This window comes from Arachis hypogaea, chromosome 13 (assembly GCF_003086295.3).
Source record: "Arachis hypogaea cultivar Tifrunner chromosome 13, arahy.Tifrunner.gnm2.J5K5, whole genome shotgun sequence".
In the NCBI taxonomy this organism is placed as follows: Eukaryota; Viridiplantae; Streptophyta; class Magnoliopsida; order Fabales; family Fabaceae; genus Arachis; species Arachis hypogaea.
The window spans coordinates 110,972,099-110,996,185 of record NC_092048.1 but is presented as its reverse complement, the minus strand read 5'-3'; the positions used below and the strand labels follow the sequence as shown (position 1 = coordinate 110,996,185).

Sequence of the window (24,087 nt, the reverse complement as noted above, 5' to 3'; positions counted from 1 at the left end):
AAAGATTATCTAAAAACATTCAGGCTAAAATAGCATTTAGGCAACAAGGGGCAGCAATGTATAGTAAACAAAGTCAATACTCCAACACTTATGATGAAAAGAGAGAAAATAAAATGAAAACTAAACTAAAACTAACCAATCAACTAACTAACTAACTAATTTGTTAACTAAAATAAATGGTTGTCAATGGTGTTTGGAAGTGTTGGATGAGGGGTAGGAGGAGGGAAGAAGAAAGGAAAAAGGGAGAAATGGAAGGAGGAGAAGAAAAGAAATGGATGGAAGAAAGGGCATCCACGCGCACGCGCGCATGCCGCGCGCGCGTTGTTAGCGTATTTCGAGAGTGGCGCGTACGCGTCATGTGCACGTGTACGCAAGTGGGGTTTGTGCCAGAGGCACAACGTTGGCGCGGCGCAGGCACAACTCTCTGGAAAATGTATGGAGGTTGGAACTTCTCAATCCACGCGTACGCATGCATGGCGCACTCGCGTGGATGGTCCAAGACGCTTGATGCACGCGTACGCACGTAGTGCGCGTACGCGTGGATGGTGCTCTGTTTTTCAAAATATTTTTAATTTTTTTTTAGTATTTTATTTATTTATTTATTTATTATTATATTATTATTATTTTTTTTTTTTATTAAAAAAATTTTTTCATTTATATTAAAAGAAAAAAATTTCTAAGAAAGGAAGAAGAAGAAAAAAAAATTAGAAAGAAAGAAGAAGAGAAGAGGAAAGAAGGGGAAAGGAGGAAGGAGAAAAGCAGGGTGCAAATCCGCGCGCGCGCGCACAGCGCGCTCACGCGTGGATGCAGCAAGGACGATCCGCGTGCGCGCGCACAGCGCGCTTACGCGTGGATGAGCTTGTGCTCCCAGCACAATGCTGGCACAACGCGCGCACAACTCTCTGGATTTTGTACCAGAAGTTGCGGAAGTGCAATGTGCGCGCGCGCGCACAGCGTGCTAACGCGCCGATGGCCGTTTTTTTTTTTTTTTTTTTTTTTTTTTTGCACCAATCTCAGCATTCTAAACCTCCAAGCATCTACCAAAACACCCTAAAACCTTATTTAACATACTAAACTACCAATTAAACTCAACTATCTAAACAAAACATGAAATTAAACTAATTCTATCAATATGTACAAAAGAGAAAATGAAAGGATTTTACCATGGTGGGTTGTCTCCCACCTAGCACTTTTGTTTATTGTCCTTAAGTTGGACTTATGGGGAGCTCCTCATCAAGGTGGCTTGTGCTTGTATTCATCTTGGAACTCCCACCAATGCTTGGTTCTCCATTGTGCCCCAAGATTCTTCATGGATTGAGCCAAGTCTTGATGGAGTTCTTCACAAGCTTGGGGCTCCCAAAGTTGATCCTCTTCTTGTAATCCGGGATCCCACACTTTGTTTTCACACCCGTCTTGAGGTTGATCATCATTATTAGTCCAACCGGGTGGTGAGTGAGGTGAATTCTCTATATAGTGGCCAACAATCCTCCTAGACCCATCTATTTGAGCACTACTCCAACCTTTATATCTCATGTTTGATGCATCAACCATAATGAGCCTTGATTTGTAACGCCAACCACAAAACCTTTTTCGTTTACGCTTCATCCCACAAAGCTCCCTAAGTTGGCCATCCGTTTCAAGCAAACCATATTCAAGTGGGATAATAAAGCTAATAGAAATAAATTTCACCCACTCAAATGAAGGAGTAGATGGCAACCTAGGCAAAGACAACTCCAAGAGTTTTGATAAAGCGTATTCAATTCCCATCCTCCTTTTTCTAAGGATTTCCACCTCTTCACAAGACTTCTCAATTATAATCCTTTGTTCAACAATTTTATATAAACCTTTTCTCCTACTCAAGTCATAAATGGGAGGGTAAGAAAAATTTACCTCCACATTGCTTTCCATCTCGTTGGGAGAAGGTTCTTCATGCTCAAAGGATTCTTCACCACTAAGGTTTGATGCTTGATCTTCATCACCAAGGGAACTCACTTCTTGCTCTATCCCATCCAAATCTTCATATGGAATATGTCTTGAAAGGTGTGCACTTTCCTTCCTAGCATCAATTTCAATCATCTTGGAGGGGTTTTCTTCAATTCTAGATTCCCATGGAGGCTCCGCATCTCCTAAGTCTTCAACCAATTCTTCCCTTTCTTCAATAATCATAGCTTCCTCCAATTGTTCCAATACAAAGCAACTTCCCTCATTCTCCACCAATCTCTCTTTTATGTTATGCTCTTCATTTGATTCCCCACATGTAACCATGGGAGTTCCTTGAGAGTTCAAGCATTGGGATGCTAACCGGTTTACCACCTCATCCAAGGCGGCCGTGAATTGTTGCACATCCCTTTTCATTTCCTCTTGTCCTTGAACAAGAACATCAAGGATGTCATCCATTGGAGGTTGGGGTGGATGGAAGGGTTCATCAATTTGGGGGAAGGGTTCATAGTAGGAAGGTGGTTCTTCTTGGTAGAGTTGTGGTGGTTCAATAATTTCCACTCTTTCCACTTGTTGCACAACACACTCCATGGTTGCTTGAAATTGATCCAATGCTTCCTTGAGACGATCCCTTGACTCTTGTTCCTCTTGGATAATATGATTAGGATCATGTGGCTCTTGGATCAATGGATATGAGTATTCTTCCATGGGAGGTTGTGGTGGAAAGTAGTATTCATCTTGTGGTTGAAAATTTTCATATATTGGAGGTGGTTCATCTTGGCAATAATGTGGAGGAGGTGGCTCTTGAAAATATTGATGTTGGAATGGTGGTGGCTCTATATGCGGTTCATATTGCTCATATGGTTGTTGGTAGGATGGATATGGATTAGGGTCATATGAAGGTGTTTGTTGAAAATAGGCTTGTGAGTGTGGTTGAGGGTCATGTTGAGGATATGACTCATAGGCATATGGTGGTGGTTCTTGAAAATCACAAGGAGATTCACCATAGCCATTTGATTGATATGCATCAAAGAATGGCTCTTCCTCATAGTGCATTGATGGGGGTTGTTGCCATGAGGATTGATCGTAAGCATATGGCTCTTCCCACATTTGATTGTCCCATCCTTGATACACATCTCCATTATAGTCCTCATCACCTACAACAGGTTGATAACCAAACTCATAGCCAAGGTGAGAATTCATGATAGCAAGAGGAGAATGAAAATAAAATCAAATAAGAAGCAAGAAAATCAAATCCTAAAACTAGTAAGAGCTAACAAAAGCAAACATATTCACACTATTCACATATATACAATAACCAATAACATAACACCATTGCAATTCCCCGGCAACGGCGCCATTTTGACGAATGGATTTTTGATGGTATAGAATTTCACAAATGAATTCTCGTTGCAAGTATAGTTTCTAAACCAATCACTAATCCTTTCATACAAAAAGTTGTTTGTCACTAGTACAAACCCCTAAAATTTATAAACCGAAGTATTGGACCTCGGGTCGTTCTCCCTAGGAATTACAATAAAGTGTCTTGTTATTGGTTATGAGTTATTTTGGGGTTTTGGATAAGAATCATGAAAAGTAAATGGCAATGAAAATAAACTAACAACTATAAAAGGCTCTTGGTAAGGTGTGAGAACTAGAAGTCCTATCCTAGTTATCCTTCTCAATTGTGATGAGAATTGTTCATTGCTACCACTTAGTTAACCCTTACTAATTAAAGGAAAGTCAAGTGGATGAATTGACTTGAGCCACAAGTCCTAGCCAACTCCCAAGGAAAGACTAGCTTTAGTGCACTCCAAACCAATTAGCAATCTCTCCAATTATCAATCAACAAAGGAATTAGATAACTCAAGTGTCACTAATTACTCTACCTAGGCCAAGAGGAACAAAATCTACACTAAGACTAAAAGAGACATTTCAACAAACACATAAAGTGCAAGAGGAGTAAACATTATTAAATGCAAGAATTAAAGGAATCTACAACTACAAAAACAAGAGATCAACAATAGAAAAGCAAAGAAGACACATTTATTATGAATTACCTCTTATTGAATTGGAAGAATGTAGAAGGAACAATACTAGATCTACAACAAAGTATAAGAACAACATAAAGGAAATTACAACAAAGGAATAGAAGAAGATTGAATGTAGCAACAAAGAATTGAGAGATAGAAGTGGAAGAAAGCAAAGATTAAAACCTAGATCTAAAAACTAAACCTAATTCTAATCCTAATTCTAGAGAGAAGAGAGAGAGCTTCTCTCTCTAGAAACTAACTCTCACTACTAAACTAAGCTAAAACTAAACTAATGGTAACTAACTTCTAAAGTATGAAAAGTATGTAAAAGTATATTGATTCCCTTTCAATCCTTGGCTTAAATAGCATCAGAAATGAGTTGGATTGGGCCCACAAGGCTTCTAAAATCGCTGGCCACGTTTGCATTAAGTGGGTCATGTGCCACCATCGGCGCGTTCGCGTACCGTGCGCGTGCGCGCCCCTATGCGCGATGTAACTATGGCAAATCTTATATCGTTTCGAAGCCCCGGATGTTAGCTTTCCAACCCAACTGGAACCGCATCAATTGGACCTCTGTAGCTCAAGTTATGGTCATTTAAGTGCAAAGAGGTCGGCTTGACAGCTTTCCGGTTCTTCCATTTCTTCATGAGTTCTCCAACTTTTCATGCTTTCTTTCTTCATTCCCTTGATCCAATCTTTGCCTCCTAAACCTTAAATCACTTAACAAACATATCAAGGCATCTAATAGAATCAAGGTGAATTAAATTTAGCTATTTTGAGTCCTAAAAAGCATGTTTTCACATTCAAGCACAATTAAAGGAGAATATACAAAACCATGCTATTTCTTGAACAAATATGGGTAAAAGGTGATAAAATCCCCAAAAATCAATACAAAACAAACCGTCAAATTGGGGTTTGTCAACGGTTCATCGTCAAAATGAAGTGGTGATTCAGAGCTATAACTTAGCTGGAGAGTTATTCGTCGTAAGCTCTTCAATGGTAGTTGTTAGTGTCGAACCAAAAATAGATGGGGTGTACTTACAAAAGAAATTCAAATGCTCAAGTCAGTAGATATTTAGAGATATAATAATTCTCTTGTTATATCAAAAATAATATATTCGACAAATTTTTGATGTCGATGAAATACGACATATTTGGTGAAAATAACTCTTAAGTAAGTCAGATTTTGACAAATAAAAAAGGAAAGTAAAGTTATTTAAATTTTCGTAGGTCGATCAAGTTCCAAGTGTAAAAAAAATAATGCCTTGTGTTTTACATGGTCAACAGACAAGAATTAAAAGGAATGGAAGCAGTTACAATTTGCAAGGAAACAACTACTAAAAGTGCAAAGGAGCAGTTCAAGATTAAGATGTTTCACAAAGGGACGATGAGTAGAAGAAATCATTTAGCAATTATTAAACATTTTTATGAGCACCCCTGAAAATCAGACACCAGTCACACCACATAGTAATATTGATCAAGAAAGCATACCTATTGGAGGGGTGATAGTACAACTAGATAACTCACCCTCTTCTACTTTACCCAAAAAAAAAGCTGGTATTACTACGCCAAAACTATATACTGCTATTATGACAGATCTTGAAAATCTTAGACATAATGTGCCAACATCTATCTCACATATGGTTCCTTGTGACCCCTTCTCTTGATTCTAAAATCATAGGTAGTAGATGGATTTTTTTCCATCAAACACAACCCGAATGGTGATATTATGAAATATAAAGCTCGGTTGGTGGCTGAAAGCAATCACCAAATAGATGGCATTGACTTCGATCAAGTCTTTGCCCCTGTGATCAAGCCTACAACAATTAGGGTAGTATTAACAATGGCATTGACATATAAATGGATAATAAGACAATGTAATTTCAACAATGCATTCTTGAATGAGTTGGTTTTAATGTCACAACCTCCAGGCATTAATTCAGGTGATACTACTAAGGTTTGTAAGCTTCATAAATCTCTCTATAGGCTCAAACGGCTTGGTCTATAAAGCTGCATTCCACTCTATCTTCATTTGGATTCTTCAATACAAGGTCTGATCCATCCTTTTTGTAAAACAATCTTGTAATCTTCCTTACATTCTAGTTTATGTAGATGATATTTTAATAACTGGAAATGATGCTAAAACTATTCAATCCACCATTGATTAGTTACATAGTAGTTTCTCTTTAAAAGATTTGGGTGAATTTAGCTATTTTTTGGACATTGAAGTCACAAAAACATATTCTAATTCTTATCATATATCTCAAAGTAAATACATTAGAGATGTTCTCCATAAGGCTGGAATGCTGGATGTGAAGGGAGTGCCAACTTCTATGATTACTACTTACTACAATCAAACTATCAAAACATGGTGATGATGTCTTTGATAATCCTTCTATATAGACCAATAGTTGGTTCTTTACAATATGCAACTTTAACAAGACCAAAAATTTCATATTCAGTAAATAAAGTAAGTCAATATATGCATAGACCATTGATTTCTCATTAGAAGTGTGTAAAACATATTCTAAGGTATTTGGCAAGAAGTATAAATTGTACTATGTCTTTTCATGCTTGCACTAATTTGAGAATGTTTGCATTCTCTGATTCAGATTGGGGTTCTGATATCGATGATAGGCGCTCAACGTACAGATATTGTGTTTATATTGGTTCAAATTTGGTATCTTGGTCTAGCCGAAAACAACCAAGTGTCAGTCGAATTTAGGGCTGTACATGGTTTGCTTAATCCAAAAATCAAACTTGTTTTTGGGTTAGTCAAAAATATAATTTGGTTAATTAACCAAATTGGTTTTATATGATAAAATTGGTTATTAATCGGTTAGAAAATTCAAAATTGGTTTTTAATCGGTTATAAAAATAAAAACTAGTTTTGAAAAATAATCAATTTTTTTAAAAAAATTCAGTTTTTACATAGAAAATTTGAATTCTTCAAAAAAAAAATTTAAAAACGGTTTTTAACCGGTAAAAACCAATTTTAACCGGTTAAAAATTGGTTTTTACAAAAAAATCGGTTAACCAATTTAAACACAAGAGTTGCATAAAATTTTGTTTTGATTTTAGTTAACCGATTAAAAATCGATTTTTAAAATTTAGTTTTAGTTAACCACTTTTTAATAATATAGATATAATTTTTAAAATTATTTTATTAAATTAGTTAACTAAAATGTGGTTGAGTTTTTAACTGGTTAACCATAATTAGTTATTTTATGTACACCCCTACAGTCGATCATCAACGGAAGCAGAATATAGAGGCTTGGCAGCTGCAGATTCTGAGATAATTTGGATTCAAAACTTGCTTCAAGAACTGAGAGTCACATGTTCTATCACTCCAACACTGTTTTGTGATAATATTAGTGTTGTTCTATTGGCTGCTAATTCTATACTTCATAACCGGACAAATATTTTGAGTTAGATTTACATTTTGTAAGAGAATGTGTAAATCAAAGAAAATTACAAGTAGTTCACATAAAATTTTGGGTCAGGTGGCTGATATATTTACCAAGTCCCAGTCCATTGATTTCTTTGATAAGTTCAGATTCAAACTCAAAGTTACTCCAAAAATAACCTTGAGTTTGAAAGAGGCTAATAGAAGATTAATCTATAACAATCAAAATGCTCAGCATGTAGACAAAGTAGTTAAGTAATTGATGGTTCTAGTTGAACTTGAGAAGGGGGGTTGAATCAAGTTGGCTTAAAACTTAAAATTTCAAACTCTGTTTTTGCTGTTGCTCGAGTTGCAGGAGATTATTTGAAATTATCTCATACGCAGAAAATTAAAAGTGCAGAGAAGAGGAGAAAGAGGCCAGCATGTATCCTGGTTTGGATTCTTTGTACCATGAATCCTATATCCAGTCTCCACCATAAACCATGGTAGAATTTTCACTATAATTCTTAGGTTACATACACCAATACTATTGAATTACTCCCTAATTCAACTAGTATCTACCCCTAAGCTTTCTTCACCAAAGCTTAGCAACCCCAAAGTGCTATCCCAACTTGGAAGGGGAATCTACACAGATTCAATTCTCACCAAGTGCTAACCCAACTTGGCAAGGGGAACTAATCCTAGTTCATAAACCCAAATTACATCAGAAAAACAAACAGTGGCTATTTTTGCATCACTCTTGCCTTTTCTCTCTTGACTTTTGAACCTCACATAATTGCCTTTTCTCAAAACAGAAAATAACGCAAGACAGCCATAACAATAAATCAGAATTAAGCTTGAGTAGAAGAAAGAGATTTCAGCTCTGTGTTAGAGAAGGTGCTCTGAAAGTGTGTGCTCTCTTCCTTAACCTGAAATGTTGGAGTGAGGCTTGTTATATATCTTCAGCTTGGCTTCATGGTAGCTTCATCCTCTTTGCTTTTCCTTGCTGCCCGTTGGACTGGTCCTTGATGGCATGCAGTCCTTTCTTCATCCTGCTCCACCTCCCCTGCTGTCCGAGGAGCTCCACCACTACCTCTGCTGTCCTTGGTGTTTCTTTCTTCCTTGGCATGTTCCTCTTTTCCATTCTCCTCCATTTCTTTGCTGCAGCTCTATGCAAGTTTGTGTTTTGTATAACCACAATCCACAGCAGTGCTTTGCTGATGTCCTTGGGTTAGTGTGTGTGCCCTTTGTGTCCTTGCTTGCTTTTACAGAGCCACACTTGTCCTTGCATGATACAGCTGTCCTCATATTTCTTTTTTAGCAAATATATACATAATCATTTAATGTTGCTGAACGGTGCTATGAGGAATTGTTGGACTTGTTTACTGCACTAAGGAACAATGTGAGCTGTTTTTCTATTTGCTATGATGGGCTGTTGCAGCATAAACTAGTATACTTGGGCTTGCTACAATAAAACACCCATTAAACCATATTGGGCTTTCAACCCAATTAAATGTTTGTCATCATAATTAACCCAAAATTAAACTAGGCTCAACAATCTCCCCCTTGATGACAAACATGATAAAATAGGGAAATTAAAGACTAATTTGAAAGTGTTAAGAACACTTCCCTTTGATGACATTTGGATTGTGAGTTGCTCCCCCTCACTGTTAGCATTACTCCCCCTTGATCATGGCTTACTTCTTAACCTGGGCAAAACTTAAAAACAGCCAAGACCAATATTTCCAAACAGTATATCACAGTAATGAAAGAACAGAGCAATTAACACTAATCTCAACACAGGACAATTCACAGCAAATCATAGCACCACAAATCATATCATTGTTCTTAACTATTACTATTAATCCCTAAGCCAAAACTAACATTCCTTTTCTTTTCTCCCCCTTTTGTCATAAATGGAGGAAACGAAAAAATAACCTACACAAAATTTATTAGTGGCTGGTGCATATAGTTTAAGTAGCAGAGTAGTTAAAGTCTTTACAGTCATCCAAAATATTTAACAAGTTCAAAAGGAAACTAAGTCATAATCACAGATGAGATAAAATGAGCTAGGCATCAGAGTTGGATTCATCAGAGGTTCCATCGTCCTCCCCCTCATTGTCAGATGTGGTGAGGCTAACCTCAACATCCTCCACAAAGTTCCGCAGAATGTGAATCCTTCCTTTGGTCTTTTTGAGAGTATTTTCCTCCAAAACTTGGTTCCTTTTGTGCTCAGCACCATGATGGAGAATAAGGTCAGTCAGATTTATGAATTCTTCAAGCACATTCTTCAGAATGCGTATCATGACCTTGATTGTAGTGGAGGTGGAAGGGGGAATCAGAGGGAACATCAGTGCTGTCATCAGTTTGGCGATGCCTAGGAGCTGTTTTCTTTACTGCACCACCCCCTTTGATATATGAGTTACAATCTTTTGCAATTTCAGCCCCAAAATCAACATTGTAATATTGAAAAATTTTTGTAAGAAGCATGCGATATGGTAATGCATTTTTGGTACTGACACAAGCATACATATGCCTTACAAGTAAATAAGCAAAAGAGATGGGAATTTTTGAAAGCAGTGCATACAAAACCAGAGTGTCACAGAATGATACACGTTGAAAATGAATATAAGCCCCAAAAAAATTTGAAAGCCCATTTTTAGTAAAAATTGAAAAAGCCCCAAAGTGTTCAATAAAGAAAAGCCCATGAGTGCAGAGACTGCTTCAGCACTAGACGACCATCATGTATTGTGTTCAGATTTGAATCCATTGGCTTCATGGTGATTTAAAGAAGTTTGCTCATCATCTGCCAAAAAAATTTCACCGCGATTTATGAGATAAAACATAAAAGATCTCATAATCAGAAACATTACGAAAACAGGGATGAAATAAGAAAGCCCAGTTCAGTTCTCAACTTGCAGAACATCTCCTCTATCAATGGTTTGGTGAATATATCAGCTAGCTGACCTTCAGAATTAACAAACTGAATATCTAAATTTTTATTTTACACATGTTCTATTATAGAATGAAAACGAACTTCAATGTGCTTTGTTCTTGAGTGCAAAACAGGGTTTTTAGAAATATTAATAGCACTCATGTTGTCACAAAATAATGGAATATTTGAGACATTCAGTTTATAGTTAGCTAGTTGAGTTTTCAGCCATAATAATTGAGAACAACAAGAAGAGGCTGCAATATACTCAGCTTCGGCTGTTGAAAGAGCTACTGTAGCTTGCTTTTTGCTAGACCAAACAATGAGAGATTTTCCAAGAAAGCAGCACATGCCACTTGTGCTTCTTCTATCAATTCTATCCCCAACAAAATCTGCATCACAGAAACCCACTAATTGAAATGAATCAGTCTTAGGAAACCATAAACCATAATCAATGGTACCAAGCACATATCGGATGATCCTCTTGACAGCTGAGAGGTGGGACTCCTTAGGCTTTGATTGAAACCTTGAGCAAACTCCAACACTTTGGATGATATCAGGCCTTGAGGATGTTAGATACATCAAAGATCCAATTATCCCTCTATGGCGTGTCTCATCAACATCTCTACCATGTTCATCCTTATCAAGCTTGATGTTAGGATGCATGGGGGTTCCCATTGGCTTAGCACATTCCGGCCCAAAATTCTTGACAAGTTCCTTTGCATATTTTTCTTGATGGATGAATATGCCTTCTGCAGTTTGCTTAATTTGCAAGTCTAGAAAGAAGTTGAGCTCTCCCATCATGCTCATATCAAATTCATTGGTCATAAGCTTAGCAAAATCTGCACACAAATCCTCATTAGTCGAACCAAATATAATATCATCAACATAAACTTGCACAAGAATAAAATGATAATGATAGTTCCTAATAAATAAAGTGGTGTCAGTGGCTCCTCTTTGAAAATCATTTTTCAATAAAAATGAGCTAAGTCTCTCATACCAAGCTCTAGGAGCTTGTCTCAAACCATATAAGGCCTTAGCTAGTTTGAAAACATGGTTAGGAAAAGATTTGTTTTCAAACCCAGGTGGTTAAGCCACATAAACCTCTCTCTATCTATTATGCCATTGAGAAAAGCACACTTTACGTCCATTTGGAATAGCTTGAAGCCACAATGAGCTGCATAAGCAAGTAGCAATCTGATGGCTTCCATTCTAGCTACAGGCGCAAAGGACTCATCAAAGTCGATCCCTTCCTCTTGATCATATCCTTGAGCAACTAATCTAGCTTTGTTTCGGACTATGGATCCATTTTCACCCAGTTTGTTTCTGAAAATCTATTTAGTGCCAGTAACTTTCTTTCCATTTGGGTAAGGCACCAATGACTAGACCTAATTTTTCTCAAACTGCTGCAATTCCTCCTTCATAGCTAACACCCAAGATGAATCAGCAAGAGCTTCTTGGATGTTTTGAGGTTCAATCTTTGATAAAAGAGCTAAGTTGTTGGATTCAACTCTTTTCAAAGATGACCTTGTTGAAATACTTTTGGAGGGATCACCAATTATGAATTTTTCAGGATAATTTTTCAGAAACTTCCATTCCTTGGACCTTCTGATTTGTGTTGAAGATCCAGGTTCCTCTTGATCAATAATAGCTTCTGCATCAGTATTTTCTGCTGTGACAGGAGATAATTCCAAATTATCTCCTGCAGAATTGGAATTTTTGCAGCTAACAGGTGTAACTTCATGAGAACTTGGATTTTGTGGAACTGGTTCAGTGTTCTTTGGTAATTCATCTTCAAAACCTGGACTATCATCAATGCAAACACTGGGAACATTGTTAGATTCACAGAATGTAACATGCATGGTTTCCTCGACAGTTTTGGAGTTCTTGTTATAAACTCTATAGGCCTTGCTATTAGTGGAATAACCAAGAAAAATCCCTTCATGTGTTTTAGGATCAAATTTTCCTAAATTTTCTTTGATATTCAGAATGAAACACTTGCAGCCAAACACATGAAAATAACTAAGATTAGGAGGATGCCCTTTCCAAAGTTCATATGGGGTTTTCTTCAAAAACTTTCTAATGATGGTTCTATTTAAAACATGGCAAGCTGTATTCACAGCTTCAGCCCATAAGAACTTGGGGATTTCATATTCACATAACATAGCTCTAGCCATTTCTTGTAAACTTCTATTTCTTCTCTCAACAACACCATTTTGTTGAGGTGTTCTTGGACAAGAGAAGTTATGTGGTATGCCTTGTTCATCACAAAAAGATTCAAAGTATTGATTTTCAAATTCTTTACCATGATCACTTCTTATTAAAACAATTTTTGAACTTTTTTCATTTTGAATCTTTTTGCTGAACTTTTCAAAAACAGAAAAAGCCTCATGTTTATAAGCAAGAAAGAACACCCAGCCAAATCTAGTATAGTCATCCACAATTACCATGCCATAACTCTTTCCTCCAAGATTTTGAGTTCTAGTAGGTCCAAACAGATCAAGATGCAACAACTCCAGTGGTTTCTTAGTAGAGACATCTCTCTTGGGTTTGAAAGAGGTTTTAATTTGTTTACCCATTTGACAAGCATCACAAATGATGTCCTTATCAAATTTTATATTTGGAAGACCTCTAACTAAGCCTCTTTTTACAAGCTTAGAGATTTGAAACATGCTAGCATGTCCTAACCTCTTATGCCACATCCATTTTTCAGATTCCATTGAAGAAAAACAAGTTACATTTTGAACCTTTAGATCATCTAGAGTGATTCCATAAATATTGTCACTCCTTTTGGCAACAAATAAAACAGCCCCTGTTTTCTCATTTATGACCCACAATCAGATTTTCTAAAGGTTACAGCATATCCAAGGTCACACAATTGACTTATGCTCAATAGATTATGCTTTAACCCATCTACTAAAAAGACACTATCAATGCAAGTTGAAAAATCTTTGCCAACCTTACCAATGGCAATTATTTTACCTTTACCATTATCTCCAAAAATAACAAATCCTCCATTATACTTGTTGAGTTTAATGAAGAAAGTATCCCTTCCGGTCATATGCCTTGAACATCCACTATCAAGATACTCCATGTCCATTTTCTTCTTGGATGCAAGGCAAACCTGCATGTTCTTCAACTAACCTTAGATATCCAAATCCATTTGGATCCTTTGATGTGAAATCTTCTTGGTTGCCCAAGAGCATTATAATCATGAACAACTTTATATAATTTACTATCATTACCAAAAGACTTAAGAAAGATGAAACATTGAGGAGGATCATGACCATTTCTATTGCATTTGTAGCAATGATTCTTGCTTACTGATTTTTGAGTTTTGCTGAATCCTTTTGGTTTGAAAAGCTTGGAAGAGGAGGCTTCAGATTTTTTAAAGTTTTGTTTGAAAACAGCCTTGTTTTCCTCTATGAATCCAAGTCCAGATTTTTCAGATCCAAACCTTTGACTAGCAAGTAGTTTGTTCAGATTTTGAGAACTTTGAACAAACTTTGCTAAGTCTTCATTCAAATTTTTTATTTGTTCATTCAGCTTTTTGTTTTCAGAAATCAAATCAGTGGAAACAGTAACTTCATGCTTGAGTTTGAATTTTTCTAATTCAGTTCGCAAGGCAATGTTTTCTTCTTTTAAAAACTTTTCATTACTAGTTTCATTTGCCTTAACCTTTTTCAAAAGAAGATCATTTTCTGTCCTCAAAGCCTCATTTTCTTTCTTGCATTTAGCATACTTATCCAAGAGTTTCTTAGAGTTCACAGAAATGTCTTTGATAATGTAGTGCAGTTCATCAATAGATAAGTCAGAGAGATCTACCTCATCTTCATCATTATGATCTGCCATCAGACATAGTTGAGCTTCTTGATTTGAGCTCTCTGAGCTGGTGTCGTTCTCCAAGTCCTCCCATGTTGCCGTCATCACCTTCTTTTTGTCTTTCTTGGATTTTTCACCTTTCTTAAGTTGAGGGCAATCTGACTTGAAGTGACCAGGCTCCTTACAGTGATGGCAAGTGAACTTGACTTGATCTTTCTTGACATCTTTGGATGAAGAGCTTCTTTTGCCTTTGTTTTTGTATCTCAGTAGTCTTCTCATTTTTCTTGCAAAGAGCACCATTTCCTCATCTAAGAAACTGTCATCAGATTCTTTTCCTTGGGCTGTCATTCTTGATTTTAGTGCTATACTTTTCTTTTTGTCATCTTTGTCTTGAGACATGTAAGTGGTTTCATAAGCCAGTAGCTTGCCTCTCAGCTCATCATAGGTGATTTTGATCAAATCATTCCTTTCAGAGATGGCTGTGCTTTTCACTTCCCATTTCTTAGTAAGACTTCTCAGAATATTCCTTACCAAGGTTTCTTCAGAGTAGTTTCTTCCCATGGCATCCAGATTGTTGATGATTATTGAGAACCTTTCGAACATTTGATCGATGCTCTCGTCCTCTTTCATACTGAACATTTCATACTCCTTCATTAGCATGTCAATTCTGGTCTCCCTCACTTGCTTAGTGCCTTCATGAGTGAGTCTGAGCTTATCCCAGATTTCTTTAGCCGTTTTGCACCTTGACACTTTTCTGAACTCTTCAAAACTGATTGCACAGTGCATCAAGTTGATTGCCTTGGCATTGAGTTCAACCTTTTTCTTTTCTTCATCTGTCCATTCACTGTCTTCCTTTGCCACTACTTCTCCATCAGCATTCTGTTTGGTGGGAACGTCTGGTCCGTTAAGAATGATCTTCCAGATGTTGTAGTCGATTGATTGCACGAAGATTCTCATTCTTTCTTTCCAGTAGGAATAGTTGCTGCCATTGAAATAGGGAGGTCTATTATTAGACTGCCCTTCAGTAAGAGTGAAAGCCACGATGTTGGGATTCAAGTTGTTGGCCATAGATCTTTACTCCAAGCTGTGAAGCTTGCCTTTCTGAGACCTTGCTCTTGATACCAATTGATGGTTCTAGTTGAACTTGAGAAGGGGGGTTAAATCAAGTTGGCTTAAAACTTAAAGTTTCAAACTCTGTTTTTGCTATTTCTCGAGTTGCAGGAGATTATTTGAAATTATCTCATACGCAGAAAATTAAAAGTGCAGAGAAGAGGAGAAAGAGGCCAGCATGTATCCTGGTTCGGATTCTTTGTGTCATGAATCCTACATCCAGTCTCCACCACAAACCATGGTAGAATTTTCACTATAATTCTCAGGTTACATACACCAATACTATTGAATTACTCCCTAATTCAACTAGTATCTACCCCTAAGCTTTCTTCACCAAAGCTTAGCAACCCCAAAGTGCTATCCCAACTTAGAAGGAAAATCTACACAGATTCAATTCTCACCAAGTGCTAATCCAACTTGGCAAGGGGAACTAATCCTAGTTCATAAACCCAAATTACATCAGAAAAACAAACAGTGGCTATTTTTGCATCACTCTTGCCTTTTCTCTCTTGGCTTTTGAACCTCACATAATTGCCTTTTCTCAAAACAGAAAATAACGCAAGACAGCCATAACAATAAATCAGAATTAAGCTTGAGTAGAAGAAAGAGATTTCAGCTCTGTGTTAGAGAAGGTGCTCTGAAAGTGTGTGCTCTATTCCTTAACTTGAAATGTTGGAGTGAGGCTTGTTATATATCTTCAGCTTGGCTTCATGGTAGCTTCATCCTCTTTGCTTTTCCTTGCTGTCCGTTGGAGTGGTCCTTGATGGCATGCCGTCCTTTCTTCATCCTACTCCACCTCCCCTGCTGTCCGAGGAGCTCCACCACTACCTCTGCTATCCTTGGTGTTTCTTTCTTCCTTGGCATGTTCCTCTTTTCCATTCTGCTCCATTTCTTTGCTGCAGCTCTATGCAAGTTTGTGTTTTGCATAACCACGATCCACAGCAGTGCTTTGCTGATGTCCTTGAGTTAGTGTGTGTGCCCTTTGTGTCCTTGCTTGCTTTTACAGAGCCACACTTGTCCTTGCATGATACAGCTATCCTCATATTTCTTTTTTAGCAAATATATACATAATCATTTAATGTTGCTGAACGATGCTATGAGAAATTGTTGGACTTGTTTACTGCACTAAGGAACAATGTGAGCTGTTTTTCTATTTGTTGTGATGGGCTGTTGCAGCATAAACTAGTATATTTGGGCTTGCTACAATAAAACACCCATTAAACCATATTGGACTTTCAACCCAATTAAATGTTTGTCATCATAATTAACCCAAAATCAAACTAGGCTCAACAGTAATAGTCCATGCATACATGGGCTCCTTCATCTTATAATAGAATCTTGATGATATTCTTGCTCTACATCTATATAGGAAGAGTGCGTGAGCCTTGTATACACGCTTCAGATCAATAATCATTTTCATTCAGTCTTAGTAAATTTTCTCCCATTTAATTTCTTTACAAATCTCTTTAATAATGATTAAAAACAGTCTAAAATTAAAGATTAATTATAGAGATATTTATGAGAAAAATTTTATTTGATAACTAATTTATTGTAACTTTCATGTACAGGTAAGCATAACCGAAGGTCCAATTCCTATATGAAATAGAAGATCTACAGCCGTTAGCTCGCTGCTCCGCCAAAAATCGGTTGCCAACAAAACTATAATTTAACTGTGACTCCACCAAATAAATAATATAAAAAAGGGTCTCGTCTGTTAAAATTTAAGATGGCGAGTAAGCAGGGGAAGCAAGTAATTAATTAAGCATGCTTAATTCATGGAAATTATAATTTTCTTTGAAACACGGAGCCTTATTTTATTGCAGTTGCACCAGGTCACACTACCGATTTTATTATATTAATAATTTTGACTAGGTTGCGTGGAATGGAGCCAGACAGGACGAAGAACGTTAACATAAGCAGCATTCATTCAAAGTTAAACAAACACCTTGTCTCATAATTTATCGATTCTGCCCTCCTCTCCTCTATTCAACAAACCACGCCGGCTTACCTTTTCTCAGTCTTATTTAATTTTGATGAGACATGAATGAATTGATCACGTGTAAGGAAGTAGAAGCTAGCCAGCTATTACCATATAATCATAAGGATAATGTTAGGTAGACAAAAAAAAAAAAAAACAGCAAAAACTTGCCTTATTTAACATTAATTAATTGTCGCAACAATTAATGAATGCTAAATAAGACAAATTATGACTGTTTTTGGCTGATTTTCTTTGGTTACCAAACATTTCTGAATCATAATTGATTCCTCAGGTTATTTGCCTTACTCCTAACTTTGAAACCAATGAATTTAATGACTATCATTGTCAATTTAATGACTATAAATCATAACATCAATTTTATTTATCAATCTCTTGTTATGAAAAGAGCCCTTTGTATCACAACAAAGAGATATACTCACATGATTAATTTTATGATTTATATATGACTTGGACACATGATTAATTTTACGATTTATATATGATTTGGAAGTCGGAATGTCTTTTATAGTAGTCACGATCTTCTTTGTCCAAGTATACCTACCAAGTTCAATTTTTTCTAAGGCCAAATATAACTAAGAGGATTATCTACACTGGAACAATAATCTATAAGCAGAGAGAGGAAGAATGCAATGCAATGCAAGGCAACTGGTAGCAAGCCAAATCCAATTCTGTATATGAAAAAGTAATCTAAACCGAGATGGATATAATACCAATTCAATTAAACTGTAGGAGCCGCGGGTCCATTTGGAGGAGCTGAACTATGTACACACATAGATACATAGGGAAATGAAATGAAGAGATTAAGAAGAAGAAGAAGAAGCTAAGCATGAAATTCGGGAATGGCAGAAGCAGCCCAGAGGCCGTGATTGAAGAAATCATCTGGAATGAAGGGTGTCCGGCACAGAGGGCACGTGCTCTGATCGTAACCCATCCAACGGTCCACACAACCCCGGTGGAACACGTGCGTGCAGTTCACCAGCCGTCGGATCTCATCCTCCTGCTCGAAGTCCGTGAGGCACACGGCACACCTCTCAGGCGGCTCCACCAGCTCCGAGAACTTCACCACGGGAAGGATCTCTCTGATGAGGAGCTCCGACACGGGGTGGAATTGGGGCATTGTGTTATCGGTGTCATCGGGTTCGAGGAAGTTGGGGAGGCCCGTGTAGCTGAAGAAGGTGAAAATCAACCTTCTTATGTAACCCAATACGGAGAGGATTTGAAGAACAGGCTTTGGGAACAGAAGCTCTGTGTAACCCACTGGGAATCCCATATAGACGTCCGTTTCTGTTTGTGAATGGAAAGAATGAAAGCTAAACACTCAGCGACACCTGCCTATATATATACTACTCAGGTTTTAGGCTTCCCTCTGGAAATACCAATAATGCCCTTTGTCTTTTTCCACACTCATCTAACTAGACGACATTTATTAGGATTAGGGAACAACAGAGTAAGACCTTTAATTTGACGTTGAAATTGTTTTAAGACTCCTTCAAATAACTTCATTTTGTAGCGTCAAGTTAATGCCACCACAACTCATCATTTTGAGGTTTCACGTGGTCACAATAATAAACCAGTACCTAGTATAGCTAGAACCTTTCGTTCGAAATTGAAATCCCATCATCATTTGAATTTACTTCCTTCATCTTTTTCCTAGCTGTGCATTTTTTGAAAAACAAGTTCAAATCAGTTAGTTGAAAACAACGGGTTGGATGGGTTATTTAATTAGTAAGGATGTGGTTGCAGTTGCAATAATTTGTTGTTGAGCACCGTACCATGTCATTTCAGGGATCATTTGGTTCATGATGGTCCCTTGATAGTGATAGTGAAAATTAATGACTCTAGTAGTATATGACGAAGTTGAGCACATCATCCGTGAGCGTGAGTTGTTATAGTATATCTGGAGTTGAAATGTCCCATCTCATGATCCCATTTGAAAGGCCACTAAATTGAATGCAGCACTTTTGTTGGGGACAGGTGTCAGCTGTGTGATGGATGATCATGTTACTCTGGTACTTCTTGGATCAAGGAATTTCTTCAATTTCGATTTCCCATGGTGTCTGATGCAGCCAAGACATCATTGGTCCACACTCACCACTCCCCATTCATCATCCTTGCCTTCCTTTGTCTCATCTCAACCTCAATCTCAATATTGCAGCTTCTTCTAAAATCATATTTTTCATTTTATATGGTTCTGAATAGTAAATTAAATTTTGTGACTATGAATATCTTAGATATATAAGACAGTTCCATAAATAACTTAAGAAATTTCAACAAAGTTATATTTTACTAGATATTATATATTATTTACGTAAAAATATTTTTATGATGTGAGTAACCACCAATCTTTATGATATGGTCATTTACCAGATAAGATTAATTATTTTACCAGCCAAATATAAACCATGATGAATTCTTAGCAACATAGTACTTCCCACTTCAACTTCTTCTTGTTTTCGTTTTGTTATGCCTATATATTAATTTGATTCTCACCACTACTACTGACGATTAACAACTAAGCTAGTAGTGTGGTCATTGGAGATAAGTTATTAAAAAAATGGCGGGGAGGGTTATCGCTGCTAATTCCAAAACCTTTAATGTAAGCAGCATCAGAAGTTGCCTGCCATTAGGGTAAAAAATAATTAAATGTAAAACATAAAACAGAGCATAGCCTTTACAATATGCTTGTCAGATACTGTCTCTGGCCTCATCATATATAATGAAAAAAAAAAGGTGTTTTTTACCAGCAACAAACAAGTTGCACATATTTAATGAAAGCAAGGCGTGTAAACGGGTTCTGATTCGTCATCACTATTTATATCTCTTAGAATGGCATGGCATGTGAAAGCACGTTGATGATGGCTAATGTAGAAAGAGCTATTCAGCTATATACATATACTAGTAAACGACCCGCGGGATAGATATTGAATCAATGTAATAATCCAATTTACGTATCCTTGTAATAAAAACGATTAACATATATAAAGTGTAAAATCTAGATGCATTTTGGACACAACATTCACCTACATTTGTCTACTGTGTCTAACACGCGTGTCTACTCTATCCAACTGTCTTAATAAAAAGTAAAAAAATTTTCTTCGGACACACTTAGCGTGTCCAATCTCATTCTTAACATATATTCTTAAAATAAATTTAGATATAGTATATATTATTATTTATTAAAACAAAAAATATTTTAAATACTTTATATAATTAAAATAAGACATTAAAAATAATTAAAAAATTAATTTATATTTAATATCAATAACATATTAAAATATCATTACGATTTATCTATTTTATATGTATGTGTGTTCCTGTGTCTTATAAAATTTTAAAATTTGCATATTGACATGTCCCGTATTATATCATGTCCCATGTCCATATCAATATCCATGCATCATAGTGTAAAACACAATTGTAAGTCGTGTTTGGTTAGGATCTTTTCAGATATAAATATAACAGTGACACAAATATATAGAAAGATATAATAACAAGGATATACAAATTTTTATTACGTTTAATAATGATACACAAAATATATTAGTCTAAATCAAATATCAATTTTATTTTCATACAATATAATTGCTACTTTACCAATTACCAGTATTACCATTATTTTATCCACTTTTTATTTTTCTTATTGGAAATTTTGTGATGTTTTTTAATAATGTGAAAAATTGGGCCAAAAACCCTAATAAGCCAAGGCAAGTTTCGCATTACGTAAATAAGCCAAAAGCAAAATCGTTTCAGCAATGAGCCAAGGCCTATTTTAATGTAATTCGAACCAGCATGGTTCAAACTACATTCCTTAGTAAATCGAACCAACTTAGTTCAAATTAGGAGGAGAAAAAGTTGAACGTAATTCGAACCGATCTGGTTCGAACTCAAATTGCACATAATTCGAACAAGGCAAGTTCGAATTATACCAACCATAGCTAACCATGTAATTCGAACCAACCTGGTTCGAATTACCCTTCTCGTGACTCCAATAGTAATTCGAACCACCCTGGTTCGAATTACTCAAGATTCGGCTATATAAGGAGTTTGAATCAGCCTCATTCGAACCATTCTTCATTTCTCCTACCCCACCAAATCCCAGAGAAAATGACCTAGATTCTCTCCGACGAAGATCTGAACGGAATACTCTGCTGATGGGGGACGATCCGGCACGATTATATCGCTTGGACGGAGTTACTCATATAGCCGGGGTCATCAACGACGAGGTTAGTACAGAAATAACTTCGTGCTAGTGGTATATGTGACTTAGTGGTTTTGCCTTTGGTTTTAGTGGCGGTTTATGTTAGCGGTAAAGCGTAGTGGTATTGCTGGTGGTTTAGTTGAGAGGTTTAGGATGCGGGTTAGATGGTGGTTTAGTTGGTGGTTTATTTAGTTAGTTTCTGTTGGTGGTTTATGTTAGTGGTTTATGTTAGTGTTTTACGTTAGTTGTTTAATGCTAGCTGTTTTACGTTAGTGGTAGGTGTTGGTTGTTTTAGGTTGGTGGTTTAGTTGGTGGTTTATGTTAGTTGTTTTATGTTAGTGGGATGGTTTAGTTGTTTTATGTTAGCTGCTTCATGTTAGTAGTTTATGTTGGTTTTTTTTATGTTGGTGGTTTATGTTAGTTGTTTTATGTTAGTGGTTTGTGTTAGTTGTTTTATATTAGTGGTTTGTGTTAGTTGTTTTATGTTAGCTGTTTTATGTTAATGGTTTTAGTTAAGCTGTTTTATGTTAGTGGTTCTAGTTAAGCTGTTTTATGTTAGTGGTTTAGTTGTGTGGTCTATGGTAGTTGTTTTGCATGTGGTTCTCGTTCATGGATTTTTATGCGGTTTGATTTAGTATGATGTTTTGTTGATGATTTATCGTGTTGGTTATGTTTGTCATTGGTTATGAAGCTGGTTCTAATAATGCGGTGCATGTCATGCGCAGCCTCAGCGATGCATCAGGAACATGCGACGGCAGCAGGGCATGCGACTGGATGACAGATACGTTCCGTACTTGCAGATGGCCGGACTATACCATCTTGCAAGGCTAAACGATAGATGGTTCCGGTTAGACGAGGCCCTTGTCAGTGCATTCGTCGAGCGATGGCATCTGGAGATGCACACGTTTCATATGCCATTCGAAGAGTGCACAATCACACTTCAGGACGTGGCATACCAGTTGGGTTTGCCAGTGGACGGGCGTTACGTGAGTGGCTGCCTATCAGAATTTCAGATATACATCCAGGGTGGCCGTCCAGCCTGGGTGTGGTTCCAGGAGTTGCTTGGAGTGATTCCTCCTCCCAGCCAAGTTCAGAAGTATACAGTGAACTGCAGCTGGTTCCAGGAGACTTTTGGTGAGTGCCCCGAGGGAGCCGATGACAAGACTGTGCGGCGATATGCCCGTGCGTACATCATGATGTTGTAGGGTACGCAGCTGTTTGCGGACAAGTCCGGCAACCGCATTCACATCAGATGGCTTCCCTACATAGCTAGGCTGGAGAAGATGGGTACCTACAGCTGGGGTTCTGCAGCACTGGCATGGTTGTACCGGTGCATGTGCTGAGTGGCGAACAGACATGTGGTCAAGTTAGCGGGCCTACTTCAGCTACTTCAGTCTTGGATCTTCTAGCGATTTCCTCGGTTTAGGCCTGCAGGGTATGAGACGTTCAGCTGGCCATTGGCCTCGAGGTACTCTACTCAGCCTTCTCTATTTCAATTTAATATGCATAACTCCATGCTCATTAATAATGTATTACAAACCCTAAGCACACATTTAAGTAGCCATAAGACATATGTATGATGCAGGTGGTCAGGTTACAACCCTTCCGGTAGCGAGAAGGGTCCTAGAGTGCAGATGTGGAGGCTGCGGATAGACCGGTAGCGAGAAGGGTCCTAGAGTGCAGATGGTGCAGGGGCTGTTGCAGTTGCTGGTGGTAGTACCCATGATGGCGGACATGGAGGTGAGTGGTATGGGTTAGGTATGGGTGACAGGGCTGACACTGGTGATGCTGGGCTTGGAGCGGGGCCTTTTGGAGATTACTTCGTTGGTGTACCAGGCCATGACCAGGCTCTTCAGGAGAGTACCCCATGGGTTAGTCCGGGATCACAGTGGGCAGATTTTCTTGCCGCAGATACGCTTGATGCGAACTTCGGGGGTTCACACTTTCTAGACGAGATTACTGTCATTATGCAGGAGGACGCGTCTGTCCGGAGGCGTGGTCAGAGTTCCGGCACACAGGCACATTTAGATGTCGATTTGAACGAGCCTCCTACGACATCTGTTGCTGACCATTTTGCGTTGGGAGGTACCCCACCCTCCGCCTACACCGCTGCATCACGTTCAGTTGACGGGCCGTCTGCGGCACCCGTCCATTCTACGCCACCTGCACAGCCTGCCCCGGATGAGGAGGAGGATGAGATCGAGGACGAGGAGCCACTTATCCGCTGAGGTCATAGGACACGGGTACCCCGTCGTTGCTTTACGGGCTCGCATCTGTTTAGATGATTCATGTTTCATGTATGTTGGATTTTCATTTTCATTCATGTATGGTGGCCGTGTGTAGTTTTGTTGTTATTTTAGCCAACTTATTTTTTTTTTGTTCATGTTGTTGTACTTTGAAAACAGTTGTTTATTGGTTATATCATTGACTATCATAGTCATCGCATTAGATAACAATGTAATATGTAGATTTATTTATTAAAATTTGCATTCACCAAACTTGTAGAAATACTCAAAGTGAAACATAACATATTCAATAGTTAACGCAGCATCCACAATACAACGCACAAAGCTCAATAAATTACATGAGTGCTTAAATAAAACATCGAAACGCGAAAATTAAAAAAAAAAAGTGCCAAGACTAAGAACATGGCGACTAATGGCCCCCTGT

At 37.6% G+C, this 24,087-nt stretch overlaps 2 protein-coding genes across 2 annotated transcripts; both read right to left on the bottom strand.

Moving 5' to 3' along the window:
- Positions 1–10,225: 10,225 nt before the first annotated feature.
- Positions 10,226–11,499, bottom strand: LOC112735229 (uncharacterized mitochondrial protein AtMg00810-like). The gene is made up of 3 exons (XM_025784791.1): positions 11,370–11,499; positions 10,534–11,181; positions 10,226–10,347 (listed from the first exon to the last, which is right to left on the bottom strand). Exons 1-3 carry the CDS (start codon positions 11,497–11,499, stop codon positions 10,226–10,228), a joined length of 900 nt encoding a protein of 299 aa, XP_025640576.1.
- A 1,613-nt stretch (positions 11,500–13,112) lies between these two features.
- On the bottom strand, positions 13,113–15,178 carry LOC140177673 (uncharacterized). Its single transcript, XM_072210822.1, has 2 exons — positions 13,613–15,178; positions 13,113–13,412 (listed from the first exon to the last, which is right to left on the bottom strand). Exons 1-2 carry the CDS (start codon positions 15,176–15,178, stop codon positions 13,113–13,115), a joined length of 1,866 nt encoding a protein of 621 aa, XP_072066923.1.
- Between the last annotated feature and the right edge of the window lie 8,909 nt (positions 15,179–24,087).